Below are 21,761 nucleotides of genomic sequence, written 5' to 3'. Positions count from 1 at the left end.
AAAGAAAATAATTTTTCTATCATAACCAATCAAAAAACCCGTTATGAAAAAATAGCTATTGTTTTGATACTAGGGTCCTCTAGGGTGTTTTTTTATAAAAATCACACCTGAGAAAGTATTTTTTATGGATTGGTGGTGTTGCTCGTCAATCGGTGACACATTTGAATAATTTACCTATTAGCATTTTTGCTCTGGAAGAACATCTTCTGAGTAGTAAGTACAGATATTATATATATAGAGACTTTGACTATATAATATGGCTCCATTATTTTTTTAAATAAGAGAGATATATAAAGTCTTGTATTCTATGTAGAATTATGTGACATCATAGCTACAAAAGTTAGTAATATAATAATAAAATATAATGTATTTGTGGCTGTCTTAGAACAGGATTACTAACCCTCGTATGAAGTCAAAGTAACTTCTATGTATAATAATATAAATGCTCGTCTAGAGTAAAAGAACTCGAGCTTAATAATTACAAAATGATTTATTATTTTCCTTTTTAAACATATTAGCAGTAATATAAGACAAGTATTTTTTCCAAGCAGGTGGCTGTGCCTCCGCGAATAGCGCCCGTGGGCCCCGCACTCATCAGCTCTGCGCGGCGCCGCGACCCGCGCCTGTCCCGTCAGCCCCCCTCGTCCGCACCCTCATCCGCAGCCCCCGCGAGAGATCCCCGCCTCTCGCGCAAGGGAGCCCCGTCCCCCACCAAGGCCGCTCCGGCTCCGAAGAAGCCGTCCCCGCCACCCATCGTACCCCCGCCGCCGTTGCGCATAGACAAACTTCCGCCCATACCAAAGTTGAAAGAACGGCCTTCTTCCCCTACTAAAAGGAAGAAGGAATCACCGCGCTCCAGCCGTAAGCGTACGAAGAAATCTAAGGAAAATCCTGTCTCTGCATCACCTCCCGTTTCAACACCTAGCGTCGTACCTCCCCCTTCATCCACTCCTAGTAAATCCAGCTCGCCCACTAAACCTAAAGCCTCCTTCAAAGAACTGAAGGGTCGCAGTAAGGATCGGAATTACATGAGACGAAACCGGGAACACTCGCCGAGTCCTCCCACTGTTCCTATTATTCCTGTTCCTACTCCCCCCGCTGCTGTCAAATCCCCTGCACCAGGTACTATTGAAATTATTATTTACTTTTAATCATAAAATTAATAAGCAGAGTGAGTGTGGCTTTAATCGGGGTATGGCTGCAAGGGAATGCAAATCTAGAATGGGCACAATTAAGATACAGATGCATCGCTATATTTTGATCATGTGCTTTTCACATTCTGTTGTTCGGGCATCTCAACATGTTTGTGGACACTTTTCTCAGGGATCCACTCAAATAGACACACCATAACTTTAATTTAAAAAATAGTTCACTTCCGATCGGACCGTAGTTGATATAAAGAAAATCTTATCTGACTAACATACCGCGACACTTTTTGCTGATTGTTTTTTTATAGGGACACAATCTCCTACAGTGTAAATAACTTAACTTAAGTCAAGACACAGCAAAATATACACACGCGATTTGCTGGAAGGATAAATTACTTTGGTCCGACCACTCACTCTAAGCTAGCTTACTTGATTTGCTAATCTGCTTTCCTTTCATTATTTTATTTGGTTATTATATATCTTGATATTTTTTTCATTATTTATTTTTGTATTATTTGATTAAGTACTCACTGTTATTTGGCATATTATTTATTACTTTAATTTCTTGCTCTATAAACCATATCTCAATAGGGAAATATTACATAGTACGAATACCGATAAAAATATATGAAATGGATTTAGAATAATTAATTGTATTTTCAAAATCAATATGGATATTGTGGAGAAATGTTTTCATACATAAATGTAAAAAAGAAATTCAATAAAAATGTGTTAGTAGAAAAACGCGACGTGTTTGGCCTGGTTATGTGACATCAAGATCCATGAAATTGTTCTACACAAATTTCAATGCCAGGAACAAATAAACATGAATCGTGACGTATTAGGGCCGTGGCCAATGGAATTACCGTTTTTGCGGGAATTCCAAATTTAAAAGTATTTTTGATGCTACTAATAATTAGCAAAAAATTATTGTTTTTACTGGACAGTATTTCATAGACCTTTATTATTTTAAAAATGTAAAAAAAAAACATTATATTTCCCTGTTATCATTTCAATTATGTTTTTGTGTATTTGATTTGTATGTTTGGCAAATTTAAATATATTTTTTAATAATTGAATCAAAACCTTTAAATATTTTACGTCAAATGTTTGTATAATCGAACGTCGAGGCAAAATGTGTTAAAGAGGTTTTTTTCAATTTATATATTTTTGCAATCATGAAATATAAGGTTTGTGTGATATCAGCACCAGTTGTAACATCTAACGGCGGTTCATTGGGTGATGTGGATCTTCGCACTCTGCCCCCTGAGGTGCCCCCTCCCGTAGCGGAGCCCCCGACTCCCCCGGCACGCAAGCGATCTCCCTCCGATGCTAGTCAACATGAACCTCCCAAGAAGAGCAAATCTGAGAAGTTGGATGCGTAAGTTTAACCCTTTGAAATTTGTTTTTTTACACTCGCAGTTTAAGATCGCTCTGAATTAAATTCATAGCTGTCTTAATTTAGCTTATTTTTATTTCGGGCGGGTTGTTCTCGCCAATGGAATTTTTCTTTTGTCTTAAAATAGTACAAACATAAAATATGAATGTCCTAATATTAACTTATATCTTATTACAGTAAAATCCCTGTTTTACTGTTTTTAAGGGAGCAGCGAAAAAAAGTGTTTAACTGAAGAAAACGCCAAAGTGAGGATATGAAAAACTGCCATAATTGGGCATTATTTATATTTACCTATGATTTCATTAAAATTACTATGTATTTTTTCAATCAATATCACAATGTGTTTTTTTTATTTCATTAAAAAAAAACCAGTTTAAATAATTTTACGTAGGTACTTAACCTTTAAAACACCAAAATAAAAGTTTTAATTTGCATAAAATGCATACAATGATTTTTTCCCTTAATATTGGGAAATTTTGTTTACATGGGATCAATTTTTTTAGTATGGCACCACAAAATTTCAACTGTCATTTACATCGCGACAAAACTGTTTCATACTTTTGTGATAACTGTTTAAATAATCTTCATTCCAAATTATGTTTATATCTTCAAATAATATTTCTGTTGCCAAATTTTTTAACTTTCTGCATTGTAATTTATTGATGTAAAGACTTTATTCTTCCTAAATATCAACCACATGTCACAATTTAGTAAACTGTCAAAATTAGACACTTTAACAAAATGGTCAATGAACCTACTTTGAATTTACTTTGAGACAACAATTTACACACTTTTCTATTTACCTTGATTTTATTCACCATTTTGGGCAAACGCAAAAGCACGCGGCTTGGCGTATTGAATGAGTTTAGAAAAATTTTCAACGCAAAACCGGAGTTGTGAAAAACGTAAAAAACGTTAATTGAGGGAATATTTGAATGAGAATGTATGGAAAAAAATGGGATCTGAACATTTCGGCGTAAAAGCGAGAAAACGTAAAATTGAGGAACGTTAAAACGAGGTTTTACTGTATTATTAAACTATATATTAACTATCAATATTTCTAAACTAAATACACTTGAAACATACATTTTATTGCGATACTAAGGTGGTAACGAAAAAGATTTCAGAGAACCAAAAATTTTCAATTCAATTTCAAGGAGTTATATAAAATTTTTAATGTGAATTTTCAAATGTATGTGGTATATATCTGTTACCTTATAGATTGTTTGGTGCTGAGGATGTGGACCTCCGTACCCTAGGGGGGATCGGTACAGAAGGTGGGGAGGAGGGCAATGGCTGGGCTAGTGTGAAGGAACTGCCCAGTCCCGTAGGAGCGGAGCATCTCGCCAGTGTTCGCGCCAAGCTCGCCGAAGCCACCCGCAGTTGTGACCCTCTGGGACGTCCGCGTCTCTTCAGCGGTAACTACCATTTTTATGATATTCGTTCTGCTTCACTATTTGTCCCTTCCTTATTGATGTATGTTAATTATAATTATTTCTCTCAGATGACACCAAAAGTCGCAAAAAATCACGCAACTCTGAGGATACCGACATGAGACAAAAAGCCGCAGTAGAATTAGACGGTAACAGCTTAGACGGAAATATAAAAATTATCATGACTCAGGCCGAAGAGCAGCTTAAAACTGGCAATATAGATAAGGAACAATACAACGTCCTGCTCATGCAAGTATTGGAACTCAACGAGAGACAAAAACTGCGGGAAGCCATGCGAAAGGAGTCGCTGGAAGCTTCCAAAAGGCGCCTTCAAATGTTACAACAGGAGGAGTCGCAATCCTCCTCGGACGGCGGACGTAGTCCCTCCCCTGCCCCGCCGCCCGTGCACGGGGATATAGACGAGCGTCTGCCGCCGCGCCCCCCTCTGCTGGCGCTCCCAGACTTAGATATGCGGCTGCGAGGGCCCGAGCGCTACCCCATGCGGCCCGCGGCCGGCCCTCGCGGCTTTCGCGGCGGCTGGCGCGGTCGGCCGGAGTGGGGAGGCCCCCGCGGCTTCCGTCCCCGCGGGCCCCCCCCGCCCGCTTGGAGGACCACCATCCCCAACCCCGCCCCCGCGCCCGTCCAGCAGCCTGCACCCCCGGCCGCGACTGTTGCCGGGAACCGCCTAGGACCCAGTCCCTTGGCGCCTTACATCACAGACGGTCGCCTATCACCCCCTTCCTTGGGCGCCAGATCCGCCCGTGACCCGCTTCCCCCCGTACCGCAGGAAGTGCTGGATTACATAGCCAGAGACACCATGAAGACGATAGCGATCGACGGAGTGGCGAGAGATATCCGTTTTTATGGTACAACTGCCGTGGTGATGCTGGACTGGGAGGATCCTCGAGAAATATCTTTTCAACCGGGGCAGCGAAGATTGTGGCTCGATGAAGAATCCTTCCTACTTGACTTTAACGAGGACTTTACCTCTGTGAATATCGGCGGTGAACTCCACCGTATCCGTTTCGGAGCTCCGACCCGCGAATTGTTCATAGACGACTTTTGGTTCGAGTGTTTCTTCGGTGGACCTCCGGTTCCCATACTGCTCGGAGGGAAAGTTCGCCTGTTGAAGCTAGAAGGTCCGGCCCCCCAGGTCAGTATCGGTGCAGAAAGGCGGACTGATTTAGTGGCAGGTACCATCAAGCTAATCGTGGATGCCACCACCATACTGCCCCTGTTTCTGGATGCTAAACCCCAAGTATTCTTTATTGGGAGCGTTCCGCACACTCTGCGCTTTGTCGATTCCTTACAGACGATTCTCATCAATGAATGCCCATTTAAAGTGGAGTTTGGTGGTCTTCCCAAGCCCATATATGTGCTCAAAAGAAAGCACTTTATTCGCATCTCAGTGTTGCCCAACGGGATCAAGGCGGGCGAGGCTTATATCGCAAACATGGAGGGCGTGCAACCGACCGCACCGCCACCTGCGCCGGTGCCGGAGCCCGCCCTCTCCCCCGCCGCCGCCGACCCGGCTCCCGCGATCCCCCCTGCCGTCGCCCCCGCCCCCGCCCTGGACATGTTGGCCAGCATCATGCCCTCGGGTCCCCACGCCCTCTCCGGCCTGGGCAGCTACAGCATCGCCCCGCCCGACCTGAGCGTGCCCCCGCCGGCCACTAACATAAATGTGGGCGATCTGTTCGCCAAGCTGGTGGCTTCCGGTATTTTGGGCTCCGCCGGCGCCGCTGTTCCGCTGGCCCCCCCCAGCAAGAGTGCCCCCGTGCCCTTCCCGCCCTTCTCTGCGGGAACACCCCAGGATAAAAGCTCAGGACGACCGCCCCCCGCTCTCGTGATGCCAGTAAATCTCCTCAAGCCTGAGACTCTCAAAGTGTGAGTTTTTATATATTTTTAAATAAATAAAATAGACGTTTATTCCCAAATATATTTTTATCGAGTTGTATTGCTTTAATCTTTGCACTTTACAATAGGTATACATTAGTTACAAATACAAAATACACTATTACATAAACACAAAGGTGTGACCTGTGTTTTCAATAAAGGCTACAGGGTGAATACTATAAATATTAAATAAGTGCTTACATCTGTACCTTAAAGTCGCATTTTTTGCAATATTGAGTTATGAGTGTCATTTTATTCATATATTCAGATTCTATTTGTGCTAAAAACATTGGAGTCCTGTATACCACTACTGAAATAGCTTGTTCTAAAACACCAGTAGTGCAGTAATAATACTCATGCTTTCAACAAAATACAACGGTTTGCTGGTATTATTTGCTAGTAGTGGATACCGAATAAATTCCACAATTTTTATAACAAACTACCTCTGACGCGAAGGGGTTTTGCACAAGATTAAGTCTTATTGTCATAATCAACCATACTTAACCATTATGTCGTTTCTTTTGCTGTTAATTTCATTATTTTACTTAGCTTTTTTTCACATACTGTTAGCAATCAATTACTATTTTATTGCCAATAATATACCTGTTATTTTCATAAATAATAAATGTTTTCAATTAATGGCACGTAATTTAATGTTAAGCCTAAAGAAAGTTTAAAAAAATTTGTACATTGTTTTTCATTCGATATTCTACATTACTTTTTATACTCAAGTCCGAGGAGGAAAAAGGGTGCGGTCCGGGCGGTTAAAACAAAAAACATTGAAGTCCCATAGTAATTAATAGTTCATATTTTAAATGTTCATATCAAAAACACAGCAATCAATTGTGTTTTTACATCGGGAGATACATCTGAAAAAGTTTTAAAACTTCAAACCGCTCTCCTGAACAATTTACCAAATGTGACTTCCAACATTTCAGCTAAGGTACAGATATTAGAACACAATTTTTTTGTCAAATAAAGATGAGAAAATTATACTAAAATTATATGCTATTCATTAAGAAAATAAGTTATTTCAAAAATAAAACTATTTGTGCAGGAGGCAAGCGGGCCTGGTGAGCGCGCTGCACGCGGGCATGCAGTGCGGCAGCTGCGGGGCACGCTTCCCCCCCGAGCACACGGTGCGATACTCGCAGCATCTGGACTGGCACTTCCGGCAGAACCGCGCCGACCGCGACTCGCAGCGCCGCCCGCACTCGCGGCCCTGGCACTACGACGTGCCCGACTGGCTGCGCTCGGAGGAGATCGAGGATCCGGAGGAGCGCGAGAAGAGCTGGTTCGAGCGGCAACGCGAGGAGCAGGAGCCAGCGCCGCCCGCCGGGGCTGAGGGGGCGGAGGCGCCGCCGGAGGAGGGTGCGGCCGCACCGCCGCCCTCGGCGCCGCCGCACCAGATGCGCTGCCCGCACTGCGGCGACCGCTTTCACCAGTTCTACAACCAGGAGTCGGAGGAGTGGCAGCTGCGCCGCGCCGTGGCCTACCTGGGGGACAACTACCATCCGCAGTGTTTGCAAGAATACAAGGTCACTACATCCACAATCATTTTGTTTTTTATTAAATGTTCGTGAACAATTGTTATCGACTAGTAAATTCGGCATTGTCGGCCACGAGGTGTAATGGTCAGCGCATTTGCCTGCCATGCAAGAGGTCTCGAGTTCGATTCCCGACATGGTTGATATGAAATATTTTTTACAAATAAATATATTTTACTCTATGTTTCAATAACTTTCAGTAACAATTCAATAACAATTGCAGTGAAAGCACTCCCTTCCACATACCCGAAAACTGTTTTAAAGACCAAGGGGTCTATCAGTTTCACTTGTATTAAAAATCTTTTATTTCCAATAATATTTCAAATATCTGCCTTCTCATAACATACAAAATGATAAATCAAACCGCTCATACACGCGTTTGTGTAATATTCATGTAAAAAAGTAAATTGAACAGGAATGTTGCGTCTCATAAAATGAAATAATACGGACCAAAATGGACACCAAGTCGTTAAAACAATAGGCATAATCCCCCAGTCTACACACGTGCGTTTCCAGAAATTCTCCAGCAGCCAGTGGACCACATGGTGACGGTATCTACCTACTGTCTACAAAAGATTCTCTTCAGACATCTATCTCCCTTTCCATGGAGTTGATACAGTGCTTTATTTATTTAGTTTTTTATTGCTTACTTCTTAGCATGAACACTTGACAAACTTACTACTATGCTCTATTTTTTGTAAATTTATTGATATCATTCTAACTTTGCTAGAATTCCACTCGTCCATACGCTTTGTAGCTGCTCGATGATTGGTTATCTAGCTTTCATTTATCAACTTACCAAAATACCAAAATTCTGTAAATGGGGTCTAGAATTCCAATCGTCTATGCGCTTAGTAGCTGCAAGACGTGTTGTAATCTTACTCCTTTTTAGTATCATTAATACACTAAATTTATTTGTCAATTTTTAAAATGTGTAAATGGGGGCTAAATTTCTAACTGTCTATGTGCTCTGTAGCTGCAAGACGTCCTGTAATCTAGCTCCTATCTGTTATAATTTTTTATTGATCTTAATTGAAAACGAGGAACTAGAATCCCAACCGTCCATGCGCTCTGTAGCTGCAAGACGTACTGGAATATTTATTAATTGTACAGCGCCCTTGAGGTGATTTTCACTAAAATGACGCTATATAAATTATCCAATTAAATATGTATATAATTGAGTAGATTTATTTTCAATTTTGAAACTGCGATTTTATTTTAATTTAACTCTCCTGATTTTACTGAGAGTTTGGCCTATTGTACGAAAGGGTTATGTCGGAATTGTCATTCTCCCTTTTGACCCCTTTTGTCGGATATTGTCATTCTCCCTCATGACCACATTTCAATTACACAAACAGTATTAAAAACTGCTTCTTTATTTGTTTCATCTAATTTCTGCAGGCTGCTCAGGAAGAGAAGGAAGCCGCCGCAAGTGCCAGCACTACCCAAGAAGAGCCCTCAGCGCTCGAGGAACCGGAAGTGGAGCCGGAGGAGGAACCTTCGCTGCTGGAGGAGGAAATAGTCGCCGAAGAAGAAGATGACGAGGACGAGGTCCAGCTGGTGGAGGAAGACGACGATGTGGTCATCAAGTCAGAGCCCGTGGTGCAGATCGTGGTGGAGGACGCTGACACGGACGAGGAGACAGAGCGTGAACGCGCGGCTCGAGACGCACGGCCTCACCCACCCGACTTCTCCAACGTGAAGATCAAACAGGAGCCTATGGATCCGGGTGAGTTAACTTCTATATTGCATCATTTTCTCATCCAAAATCTAGTTATTTTACTAAGTGCAGGAAGGTATATGGGAACATCGACCGTAAGTCAGTAACAACCGGTCATACATAATATGTAGGTTTCTGGTTTTCATTATTTTTTTATAACACATGATTTTTTTACCTGGGTATTTTCCTAACCAGTCACCTTTTAACAACTCTGTTGTATTCTTTAACTGGTAAAGCAGCACATAGCATTCTTTTGGCAAATTTGAATAGTTATTGTATCTGCCAAAGAATTACTCAAAAAGACATCCAGTTTAGCAAGTTTTTTCGCATTTAATAACGTTTTTTAAAGAAATTATATCGTTAGAAATTATTTAAGTAGATAGATCCATGAAAGATTATTTTGGCATTCATAACATCTCTTTTAAATCTTTGTGTTATTTATTTGATTTATTAATATAAACAGTCAATAGTTGTAATGTAATAATAATTATTATGTGATTTAAAAACTCAGACATACATTTTTTTCCAATCTTCATTAAATGCATATATCCTTCATGTGCTTGGTGCATATGGCAGTATTAATATTTTAACTTATTTAGGGTATTATCAGCAGTACCAATGATATAGACATCAACGAAAATAATTCGTTTTGTCTTTAACTTTAATAAGGGCCGGTTTTATAAACAATTTACAAAACTTCTGTAAGCGATCATCGGTAAGATTCTAAAGGACTGTCGAATTCCAGTCTCTATCTCTGTTTTTTTATGATATTGATTTTTATATTAGGCATCCTAACCAATGTTTACGCCATTATTTATTATCAGCGTACAAATAAATAAAACCAACAGGATCTATTACCATGTAAAACTAAAATCACCTCCCTTTAAAGTATCACAATCCGGTTTAATATGTAAAGTATGAAAATGTATAAGGATGCTGGTAGGTTTGTATTATTTCTCTTGTTGTTTGTTTACGTCACACTATGTGATGTAAAACTGATAATTAAACTAAATCCTGAAATAATCTTATTTAACAAATTAATTGAGCAGAAAACAATGTGCCAAAACAACTCTCAGCGTCAAATATGGCATCGATACTAAAGGTCAAACCGCACTACGGCGTCGCTGCACTTCACCGGCGCTGTGCGAGAAAATTTGCCTCAGTGTGCTGCTCTAGTACAGTTTGACCTCGAAGAAGACTGATCGTAACACATTTAACCAGCCAAAATGGGATAGTAAACAACCATTTAACCATTATTTATATCATTTTTACTGATAATGCTAGGAAGGCTTATAAAATTCTATAATTATTGTCCAGTATACCAAGTATCTGTTAAAAAGGGTGTCAAGTTTACTTACGGACGTTTATAAAACCGGCCCTAACAAAAAGTCTATTTTATTAAATGATAATAAATATTTCCTATGTTTCTAGAGGTTTTATTTTAAAGTAACATTTTGAAAATATTTTTCATCTTATTAGGTGTACAACTTTGCTTCCACCGTTTCCCTGTAGATGGCTTTAGCGGTAAGGTAGTGGCCGAAATAAATAGATCATACACATCATGCAATATAAACTCATAGAAACATTAGCTGTTTTATGTCTGCATCTTAAAGTTATTCTCGATTGAAAATGACAGTTTACGAGCCGAATTCGCATCATTTGCGGGGGGTTTTAATTTTCCGCTTCAATATGAAGGAATCTGCGGCTGAGGCTCATCAAATGCTCCTAAAAACTTATGGCGAGGCTGCTATTGGTGAAAAAGCATGTCGTGAGTGGTTTTGGCGCTTCAAGAACGGTGATTTTCACATTGAACATAGCCATAACAATGGACTAGAGAATATTTTCAAAGATGCGCAATTGGAGGCGTTACTTAATGAAGACTTGTGTCAAAGACAAGAAGAATTGGCATGATCATTGGGAGTGACTCAACGAGCAATTTCAAAATGCCTCAAAACAATGGGAATGATTTAGAAGCAAGGAAATTGGGTGCCTTACGTGTTGAAACCGAGAGATGTTGAACGGCGTTTGTTTGCTTGTGAACAGTTGCTTAAGAGGCAAAGAGGGAAGTAATTTCTGCATGACTGGGGATGAAAAATGGGTCCATTACAATAACCCCCAAGCCCAGAAAATCACAGGGATATGCTTCTACGTCGACGGCAAAACTGAACATTAACGGCTCTAAGGTTATGCTCTATATTTGGTGGGACCAGCTCGGCGTAGTGTATGAGCTGTTAAAACCAATAGAAACGATCACAGATGATCGTTATCGAACGCAATTAATGCGTTTGAGTTGAGCATTAAAAAACAAATGGCCGCAATACAAGAGAAACAATTAAGTGATTTTGAGCATAACAATTTTCGACTCCATGTTGCGAAAGTGGTCAAGACATACTTGGAAATGTTTAAATGCGAAGTCATACCCCACCTGCCGTATTCTCCAGACGTAGCTCCCTCCGACTATCACTTGTTTCGATCAATGGCACACAGCCTGGCTAACCAGCACTTACGGTCTTATGAAGAAGTAAAAAATTAGATTAGATTCGTGGATCGACTTTCGTTTTTTCGACGCGGGTTTCGTACGCTGCCCGAAAGTAGTAGCCAGCGATGGACAATACATCGTATCATAAATATATAACTAGTTTTTAATCTCAAATTTCGGATAAAAAACGGCGGAAGCAAAGCTGTACACCAAATAAAATACTTAAATTTTACAACCTTCAATAAATTTTAACAAAATCCATTGCCAAAATGTTAATAATTCTTAATGTTTACTTACATTCTCATGTAAGACTGAATTTATAGTATGTTGAAATTTGTATAATATTCTGGTATGTGATAATGCCCCATTTAAGCATTCCACTGTAGCAACTGTAGAAATCCTATTATGTAGTCATCACATTCTACTTCATTACACATACGTTTTGTATCATTAATATATTGTAATACAGTTTAACTTGGTTTAAGTGCTAAAAAAATATCACATATGAAGTTATTTTTTCTTCCTTTATTTATCGGGTATCATTATGTACATAAATACTTATTTTTTTTTATAGAAAAAGGAATTATTTGCATTCTTATGATTTGCCCTAATATTTCGATTTTGGGGCCATTTTCAATGAGTTGTAAATAACTCACTATTAGAAAATGGGAATCAAGTTGGGGTTCGAACTTCGAACCTCTGATCCGTGAGTCCACAACACTAGTCACGGGACCACAACCTGATTCGAATATGTATACTTTATATCGCGTTGATTAACTCCCCGAACTTCTCTGGCCTTTATTCTAAACTGGGTTATAAACACCCGTGAAAGTAAAAATCTGTAGATTCTTAATTGTATCAAAAAAAATACAATTGTTCAAAATTTCATAGATAAAACCATTTCCATTTTGTAATTTTATTCTATAAAGAAATGTTTGGAAAAAAAAATCAGTAGAATTTCAGTCGAAATTGGTAGGGTTGGCAACGCTGTAAAAACAATCTGCCAAAATAGATGAGAAAACAAAAGAAGGCACCACCTTTGTTTAAATAGCAATACTAAAAATATAACACTGTGGAATAATTGTAAAACAGAGTAACCTACAATTTTATTAAAAAATAATGAAAAAAAACATAAGTGCAAAAAATATTTTTTCATTGCAATATAGAGATACAGACTGATCTCAAGATTACAATTTAAATCTAGTGTTTACGCAATGAAGAGTAATGATATAGTAATTGCTCACATTTATTTACACTAAAATCTGTTAATCATTATTTAAAAACTCGACACCCTAAAACGTATCCTCTTCTACACATTCGAGTTCAGATTCGTGTCATGGGTATCACCATTTTTTTTATATGGGAGTTGCATTCTTTTTTACCTTGCTTGTAATATTAATACAAGGTTTATATTTCAAAAAGAGGATTTTTCTGTTATTATATTACATTATTTTAGCTAAACTGTTGGAATCAGGAAGCATATTCTTATGTGGCCAATCAGGTACTTCTCAGCATTTGCTTATGTGGAGAGGAAACCACTTAAAACTCTTCAGGAGAAGCCGGCCTGTTGACAGCTGTCAACCGGCCTTCCGTTCCACTAGAAGAGTGTTCGGCATTTCGTTCCCTACTTTGGTTTATTTTACCAATTGCCTGCACTATATTGATCATGTATGATGCTACCTCTCGTGTGAGTTATTTATTACCTAAGGGTATCACCATTATGAAGTCATAAATATTTCCATACAGGGTTCCATTTTCATTTTTTTTTTTCTACATGTTGGCGACAATTTCTTCAGTTTTGGTGATTATCTTAGCCAGTTCCTTGATATTGTTTCCACTTCCCGTGTTTCTTTGAGCAACTTTTCATTTTGCTAAAACCCATATTCATTCTAAGGAATTTAGGGCACAGTGATACTGCGTTCTCCTAGTAACTCATCTATTTTGCATATGGACTCTGGCTTATGTTGTTTAACCAACATTAACAAAGGTTTCTTTAATGAAAGACCACCCATTTTCTGAAATTGTGGCCGTTCATTTCAGATTTTCTTCTTTTTCGTTATTTCCACTAAAAATCGTGAGCGCATTAGGAACGAAACCCTTTTCGCTTGCACTATAATCCATCTTATCTTTTAAAATGTCATTCTGTACTCCGCTGATTGCCAATGTTTTTGAAGTTTGTGTGAAGAATGTAAACGTACATTTTTTAAAAAGTAAACAATATCTTTTCCTCGGAGCAATAACACGCTGCCGCTATGGAGCCAAAATAAGGACAATTAGGACAAAAATCATTCTAGGATTACCAATCACGATGTTAGTTTTTGTTCTATGTAATAGAGCAAAATGGCATCTGTATAGCTGTAGCATGTTATTACTCCGATTTTTTCTGAGCTCTTCAGGTAACATTCTATTATCCACAATAACTTTCAAGCAGGTACGCTTCTCTATTTGCTACAATATTTGTTGTTATACAAGAACTTCAGTTTTTCTTGTATTTTTTTACATCTGCGAGCTGACATAAAATACGCTAAACATGGCCTTCCGGAAACTGGAAATCTATGACAATACATAATTGGCTATTCTAAACAGCTGCTTACCAGAACCTATGACATTTTAAAGTAGTTTATTTTTATCAAAGCATATTTATATGAATTTTTTCATATACTTTTGAGAAACTTCGCCCTACAATCAAATACTCTAATTTTGACCGCATGTAAGGAAACATTTTTATACACAATTTCTCGTAGCATTGAACTTCTCTCGTTTCTAAGAAATGGGAATTGTCACTTGGAGCATACTGCACCACACTTTCGGCATTCTTTCAGTTTTTTGTACTCAATGTCTGTTTTATATTTTTATCTATTTTGATATTTGAAACCTAAAATAACCTTACACATTTGTATTTTAGAAATTTCATAAAAATTACATCGGTAATACTAAAGTCTCCTGAACAATAGTATTTTGTGCAGTTTAAGAGTGTGTAATTAATATAAATCTATGGCCCATTATTGTCCAAAAAAATAAATGATTGTAATATGGAAAAAAAAACTTCAAAACAACCATATTAGACTGTATTACGCACCCTATGTGGATTATAATTTTTTTAACATATGTTCTTGTGAATGGCACAGCACATACACACAATGGAAACGTTTCGCTTTAATCATAATAAATATATCATTAAAAAAAAAAACTAGTTTTATTTTACCCATTTCATAGCAAAATACGTGTGTAATTTTTAAGTTGATTGCCACACTCCATAGCATGTATCTGTTACCGCTTCCACTAAATTAGTGCTGCAGGCTTACCATTTTTTTTCTTTTTTCATTAGAATTTAAAGATGTTTTCAAAATTAATCACTCACGGTTAGTAAAAAACCAATTGGTTTTATCTTGCAATGTGTAATATTGCTATTCACCAATGTTCAGAATCACTACCTACTTCAAGGGGACAAAGGTTGGAGGTTTACTGATGTGTATTGATAAAGTTGGTTTGAATTTTATATTCTATAATTGAAATATTTCAATAAAATTTACTTTTACCTTCATCGGCCGCATTGTAATTGCTTCATGTAAACCTAATTAAAATGGAACCTTTGTGTTCACTATATCGACTAACATTTCTTCAAACCGATTCCTAAATTTAATAAAACTAAAAAATTACATGCACACATTTTTCTAATATTGTTGTGAGACCGCAAAAGACCAAATTGCGAAACAGTGAAAGAAATTAAATTTGTTCTCCAGTCTGCCATTTTGTTCAAGAAAATGCTACATTCACAATAAATTGTAATAAGTTTTGAATGAAACAAACAGTACTACAGCTGTGTGCCACTACATACAAAATTTTGTCGTGCAGTGCAGCAACGCCAAACTGCATTTTGATCTTTAAATCACCACTATGCTAATGGATATATAAAAAAAGTATTTTCTCTTCTGTACTAGAGCACGATACAAAACTACTATTTTAAAAACTAAAACAGGGTTCCAAACAATGGTGGGAATTTTCTGTTAACAAGTTAATTACAATTTTTTTGTATTCAGCTAAGTATTTCTCCTTTCCCCAGGCAGTGGGTAATTTTTTTAAAATCCAAACATAATCCAGTAGGTGTAAAAAATATTGTTGGGTCAGTAGTAAAAAAAATGTTCAAATATTACCAATTCACATTCATCACACTTTCAGGGCTCCGATTACAATAGGAAGTTAAAACAGAGTTATCTTTAATTGTCTGTAAAGTGAAATCGAAATCTATGTACAAAAATGTGTATATTTGTTTAAAAATCTAAAATGTCTTCATTGACAACCCCTAATTGAACATGTTTAGAAAATAAATTATATGCATATTCTATTTTTCATACAGAAAACTTAATTTTACTTTAGAGATAAAATCAAGAGAAATTTAAACGTAAAACCATCGTAATACGGGCCCTGGTTTGTAATTTCATTTGTATATTGTGAAGGACTCAGGTTTAATTTTATATTTAGTCTGACAAAATTAGATGTTCAGATAAATTAAATTAAAAATATCTTGCATTTTCTGTCAAATTATATAGTAGGCTCAACGGCAGCCATGGTTTTTGTTTACACTGATTGAAAATGTTGTAAACGAACATCTTAACATCAGCACTAAAATAAAAACAGATTGATCCTATACAACTTATTTGTAGTGATGAAGTGTTGTAAAAATATTATGGCTCCCTAGGGAGTGGAATCCAACCTTGTTTACAAACATTTAGACACACTCAAAATATTGTTGGAAAACTGTTCGCCTTGGAGGTATTTCTACAAATGTTGCAATAATTATTAAATCCTCAGAGTAATAAGGCGCCACAGTTGTGGAGACGGCATTTCAGTCTATTGCGTAGAATATAAGCATGGCAAAGTTTTGGTTTGGTTTTTGGAATAACAACAGACATGTAACGGGCTGTATTGTGTTGCGCTGGCGATTCTCGACCTCAGTACCTACAGCCCTTACGATGTTTGGCCGTGTGGGCGGCTCTACAGAGGTAGCGCCTTATTACTCTCAAGATTAAACCTTAGTGACAAAGGATAATGAAATAACAGTTACAAAGGTGGTTATACCATTTTGATATGTGCCTGAGGTCTTTATACTTGTTTACAACTCTCAGTGGTGGATGCGAAATATGTAAATGTTATACAATCCTTTAAGAGTTCACATCAAAATTTCATTTGCATACTTCAACTTGCGGTACAACTAGCGGCTCTTGGGAAGCACTATGGCAAACCTAATCAATGTAAAAACAACGTTCTTAGATCGCTAAACACATTTTTGTATGTAAGCAAGCATTTAGATGTATTTCCATTTGACTTAATTTTTATATAAATTAAACTATTCTTAAGTTTCCGTGACTGCCAAACCTAAAAAAAAGGGGGGGGATCTCATGTCATTTGAATATCAGCATTTCTATTGCACAAACCATTTTTTTTTATGTACCATTGGGAAGAATTAACTATAAATACCTACAATAATTCTATTTTAGAACCACAAAAATTCCAGCCATCGTTTTTTCAATAACAAACTTTTCCACATGCATATTTTACTGAAGTTGCATTTTTAAATTAGCAGCTCGTTATGTTGATACCTTATTAGCAATGATATGTATTTTTTTAAAGATTTTAATAAAATAAATCTAATTCATATTCAAAGTTATTGAGATAACACATTAAGGCAAAGTCTTGTGGTGATTTGTTCCAAATATCAACAACCCCATCACCCGGGAAATTCTTATGTGGGTTTAAATATAATTTTCTGCAATTGTGGCCTTGGAAATGGGAGTAAAGATCTCGGCAGTTGTAGTGTTGATAAACTTATGTCTCATTATATCACCTTTTTAAAATGTTGTCAGGTTTTATGTATCATGTACGAGTTGTTCTCCTCCACAGATGACGAGCCCATAATTACTGCGGAGGAGGTGATGACCGCCACTGCGGACACAACACACGCAGCCGTGGTCAGCTCTATAGATGGCAATGTGCAACTGGAGCCTGCACACTTCCTGTCACCCCCGGGAAGCACCCCTCGCATACGAATCAACATCACTAGCGCCGCGGTAGTCGCCTCTGCGGAGCCGCCACCTCCGGGTGAGGAGGAGACGGAGCCCTGCGCGCCTCCTCCCGCGCCCCCCTCCCCGCCGCCCATCCCTGCTGCCATCAAGCCAGCCCTGCTAGAGACCCACCTGCGGACATGTCCCCCGGAGCAACGGGGCCAAGAACTCTCTGCCTTATGCTCCATCATGTGATGCGTCGCCATTCGACACTTATCTATAAGCCCTGTTTATGTTTAATAAATCATCTATTATTTAATAATAGTATTCATTACAGTTTTTTTTCCTATCTTTTCCCGTTCCCCAGTGAAACACAAATCGACAAATAGTTTAATAAAATAAAAACGGTTATAAAGAGTAAAGACAATTTTCTAGATGGAATGGAAGCTCAATGTCACGCGAGGAGTCGCAGGAGACCGCCTGAGCTGGAAGATAAATTAGATGGGACTAAACTTATTTAATTTTTTTGGCTCATTCAGAAAAAATCGAGAATTTTAAATAAAAATTCTATAAAGACATGCACGAGTAGCTAAATATCAAATAGCCATACGTCCACTCAACAGCTTAAAAAAAATTCCATGTTTGTAAAAAAAAACACAATCTACTCACACAATTATTGTGTGAATAAGCATTTAAAATGTATATATTTTTAATAATTTTTCTTAATTGAATATTTTTATCATTTGGGACTTAAGGAAGTTTGATATTTATATACTAATTACTAAAATCATGTTTTGTAAAAATTCTTTGTTTAGGTTCATAAAAAAATAAAAATAGATTGTAGATAATAGAGAAGACAGGGAGGAATGAAGGAGAAGAATGGATGTAATTGCTGCCAGCCAATCCCAGGATTGAGACCAGAGAAGAAGAATAGACACTACTTGACAATGTATCTTTCAAGTACAGTACATATTGAGTAGTATGAGCACGGAGAGTAAATCTGCTTCTTACATAGAAATTTCTTCCTCAGTCTTCTTTTTGAACATTTTTTGTGTTTTCAGAAATCTAATGAAGATGAGTCACATATGCATTTTGAATTGCATTTCATCGGTAATACTGCAATACCGCATGACCTGTATTATTTACGAAAAAGTTTTTACTGCATAATTCGTTCTAGGGACTAAGAGTCCGTTTGAAATGATATATTTGTTTAATCTAAATGATAATTGTTTTGATACTCCAGTGGTATTATTGGTAGCTTAAAATCGTAAGTAATAAATTATCAGAACAGTTTGTTGGTTCCCCTGTACATTTTATTTTTTGATATGGGTAATAAAAAATTCAATGTGCGGTATTGCAATATCAGTGACGATTTGGCGGTGGGAACTCATGAGTGCAAGTATCACTGTCGTATCAACATATATCATCATCATTCCCCTTTCCTGCAATGTATTAGTGTATATATGCAGCGTATTTTGATGATTCATTACATGAAGGTAAGGTGATCATTCCAATGCTTCAGGTTCTAATCCAGGAACAATTAAATATTTATATATACCCTGCCAGGAATCAGACCCAGGATCTTAAAAATGGTAGGCAAAAGCGCCAACCACTGCATAACGAGGCGGACTTATCTGCACTCGATTTCCTTATTTGGAACTTTTACCCGAGAGCAGCCATCGAGTCGAAAACACTAATTCCGAGTTCTGGTTCTATTTCACACACAAAACTGTATTCTTCATCCACCTGGACAGAATATATCAAACTTTAAAAAATATAAGTGTTCACTCATTAACAGAATGGAGAAAATATGATACCAGACTACCATATCTCGGACGCATTTCATCTGCTGGTCAGGCTACATTTAAAGTTAATATATTACCAATCATTTGATCAGATTAGCTAACCACACTTCAGAGACCCTAGAGTAATTTAGTTGGTGGCGGATTTTTATTTACTACTAACAGTTATGTAATAATTGTCTGCACAATTATTACATAAATTGTTTGAGTGAAATGCTAAAGCGAAAGATATATGTATGATTAAAAATTAGAAATTATGGTAAATGATTATATAATAGGTATGTATGGAATTACTTGGGCACGAAAATAGCAGTTGATGTGATTTGTAATTTCCATCTATTTATTATCCATAGATCAATATATGGACTTGTGAATTATTAGCACTAAACTTCACCAGAGCTAATAATCAGTTCACCAGAGCTATAAAACTTCAGCTCATTTAAGAAAGTACAAGTAACATTGTGAATACATGATAGAATAACAAAATATTTCTAAAGCCATACTCACCATAGTAGCGATAGTGGATTAGCTAGAGTGGACAATTATGCGGCCACCGCGGGAAGGGAATAGTGTCCTTTATGTTGGGAATGGCGCACATCACCTGCAGAAGGCGCTCGAAGCCCAGACCGAACCCCGCGGTGGGGGCGCCACCAAAGGAGCGCAGCTGCAGGTACCAGTCTAGGCCGGAAGGCACCCGAGCAGCCAGCGCCGCGCGCCCCGCCTCGCGCACACTGCCGCCCGCCAGCTCGCCCACCATGGGGGCTAGCAGGTCCACAGCCAGCGCAAGCTCTGGCCGTTCCGGGCAACGCGCCGCGTAGAAGGGCTTTCCCTCGTGGGGCCAGTGCGTCACAAACGTAGGCGCCCCTGTCAGCCCCACCAGCCGCAACTCCTGCTCCTTGCTTAGTTCCGGCGGAGCGCCGCGCTCCCCGAGAAGCTCCAACGCCTCATGCAGCGTCAGCGTAACAAAAGGCACTTCCAGCCACCCGATGGGCCCCTCCGCCCCCCGAAGAAACTCCACATCGGCCGTGCGCTCCTCCAGCACGGCTCTCGTCATGCCCTTCACCAGGCACTCTATCGTGTCCTTCAGAGTATTCAGGTCGTCCACGAACGCCATTTCCGCCTCGAGCATGTAGAACTCGGACAGGTGCAGACGAGACTTGGAGTTCTCGGCGCGGAAAGTCGGCCCGAGGCAGAACACGCGGCCCAGGCCCTGCGCGGCCGCCTCCAGGTGCATCTGCCCCGACACGCTCAGGAAGGTGGGCCGGCCGAAGTAGGCGCAGTGCGGCGGCTGGCCCTCGCGCCCCATGCTGGTCACGGTGGCCGCGCAGTCCGGCTGCACGCGGAACACCTCCCCCCCGCCCTCGCAATCGTTACCCGTGAGCACGGGTGCGTGCACGACCAGGAAGCCGGCGGCCGCGAGGTGCTTGTGGGCGGCGCGCGTGGCCGTGTCGCGCACGCGCAGCAGAGCCGCCGCGGTGGACGTGCGCGCGCGCAGGTGAGGGTGCTGCCGCAGGCTGTCTGCGGGGCACGTGTGGCGCGCCAGCAGCGGCAGGCCGGCGTCGGGGGCGCACCGCGCGCTCACCGTCACGCTCTCAGCGCGCAGCTCGCGCTGGCCGCGCGGAGTGCTGCCGAGGCAGCCCGCCACTTGCACGGCAGCACCCCAGGAAAGTTCCTCGGGAGAGAGCTCTCTCGGAAGGTACACTTGAAGCCTTTCTATGCAGGATCCGTCGCTAACGTCAAAAAAAACATTTTTCTTCTGGATACGAATAGCTTTTACCCATCCCTGTGAACAAATATAAACTAGTATATATCACATAATCGCGGCGCTACAGTGAAGGGTTGAGAAAAACAATCATATAGCAGTCACGAAACCTGAATTGACGCAGTTCCTTCGAGATTTTTCGAGTAGATGTCGGAAATACGGCACATCTTGTGCGATGCTCTGCGTGACGGGTTCGGCCATACGTTCAGCAGTTTATTTAATACTCTTCTGGACAACATATCTGTACATGAAAAGGGATTAACCATTTGAGTCCATTTGAAGTGCAGATTCTTTGTACCTTAAGAATCTACGATCGTTAGAATGAGAACTATGCAAAATAAAAATATATGACTCGGGATAAATAGTATTTTTTACATCTTTATACTTTACACACGAAATCGAATTAGAATTACAAAAAAAAGGCTAGCAAATGGAAGATCATGTACCACAGATTGAGTCGTAGTTGACAAGACCAGTGACAAGTGCCAAAAAACAAGTCAGAGACACAAATGACCATAAATAATAAATTGCCAAATGTTCCCATGTGAGCAGAAACAATAAATTTCTATATTT

The 21,761-nt window shown here is 39.4% G+C and overlaps 2 protein-coding genes across 3 annotated transcripts in view; one reads left to right on the top strand and one right to left on the bottom strand.

Moving 5' to 3' along the window:
• The window catches only part of LOC148272114 (uncharacterized), a 31,269-nt gene extending 13,326 nt beyond the window's left edge, over positions 1–17,943 (top strand). The window contains exons 5-11 of one of the 2 annotated variants that reach the window (XM_088240510.1): positions 552–1,122; positions 2,355–2,529; positions 3,769–3,965; positions 4,052–5,867; positions 6,934–7,414; positions 8,825–9,152; positions 17,524–17,943. In XM_088240510.1, the coding sequence (XP_088096636.1) occupies positions 552–1,122; positions 2,355–2,529; positions 3,769–3,965; positions 4,052–5,867; positions 6,934–7,414; positions 8,825–9,152; positions 17,524–17,879 (3,924 nt within the window). In that variant the 3' untranslated portion in view covers positions 17,880–17,943. Of the gene's footprint in view, positions 1–548; positions 1,123–2,354; positions 2,530–3,768; positions 3,966–4,051; positions 5,868–6,933; positions 7,415–8,824; positions 9,153–17,523 lie in introns of both variants that reach the window. The other variant, XM_088240509.1, reaches the window with a different exon arrangement.
• Positions 10,758–21,692, bottom strand: AsnRS-m (asparagine--tRNA ligase, mitochondrial). The gene is made up of 4 exons (XM_088240511.1): positions 21,635–21,692; positions 21,299–21,429; positions 19,934–21,209; positions 10,758–18,109 (listed from the first exon to the last, which is right to left on the bottom strand). The coding sequence occupies exons 2-3, from the start codon at positions 21,425–21,427 to the stop codon at positions 19,956–19,958; spliced, it is 1,383 nt and encodes a 460-aa protein (XP_088096637.1). The 5' UTR covers positions 21,428–21,429; positions 21,635–21,692; the 3' UTR covers positions 10,758–18,109; positions 19,934–19,955.
• Between the last annotated feature and the right edge of the window lie 69 nt (positions 21,693–21,761).

Source organism: Micrasema longulum, unplaced genomic scaffold (genome assembly GCF_059751315.1).
Source record: "Micrasema longulum isolate JH-2025_06_02 unplaced genomic scaffold, ASM5975131v1 h1tg002472l, whole genome shotgun sequence".
Classification (NCBI taxonomy): domain Eukaryota; kingdom Metazoa; phylum Arthropoda; class Insecta; order Trichoptera; family Brachycentridae; genus Micrasema; species Micrasema longulum.
This window is presented reverse-complemented; position numbering and strand designations above follow the sequence as displayed.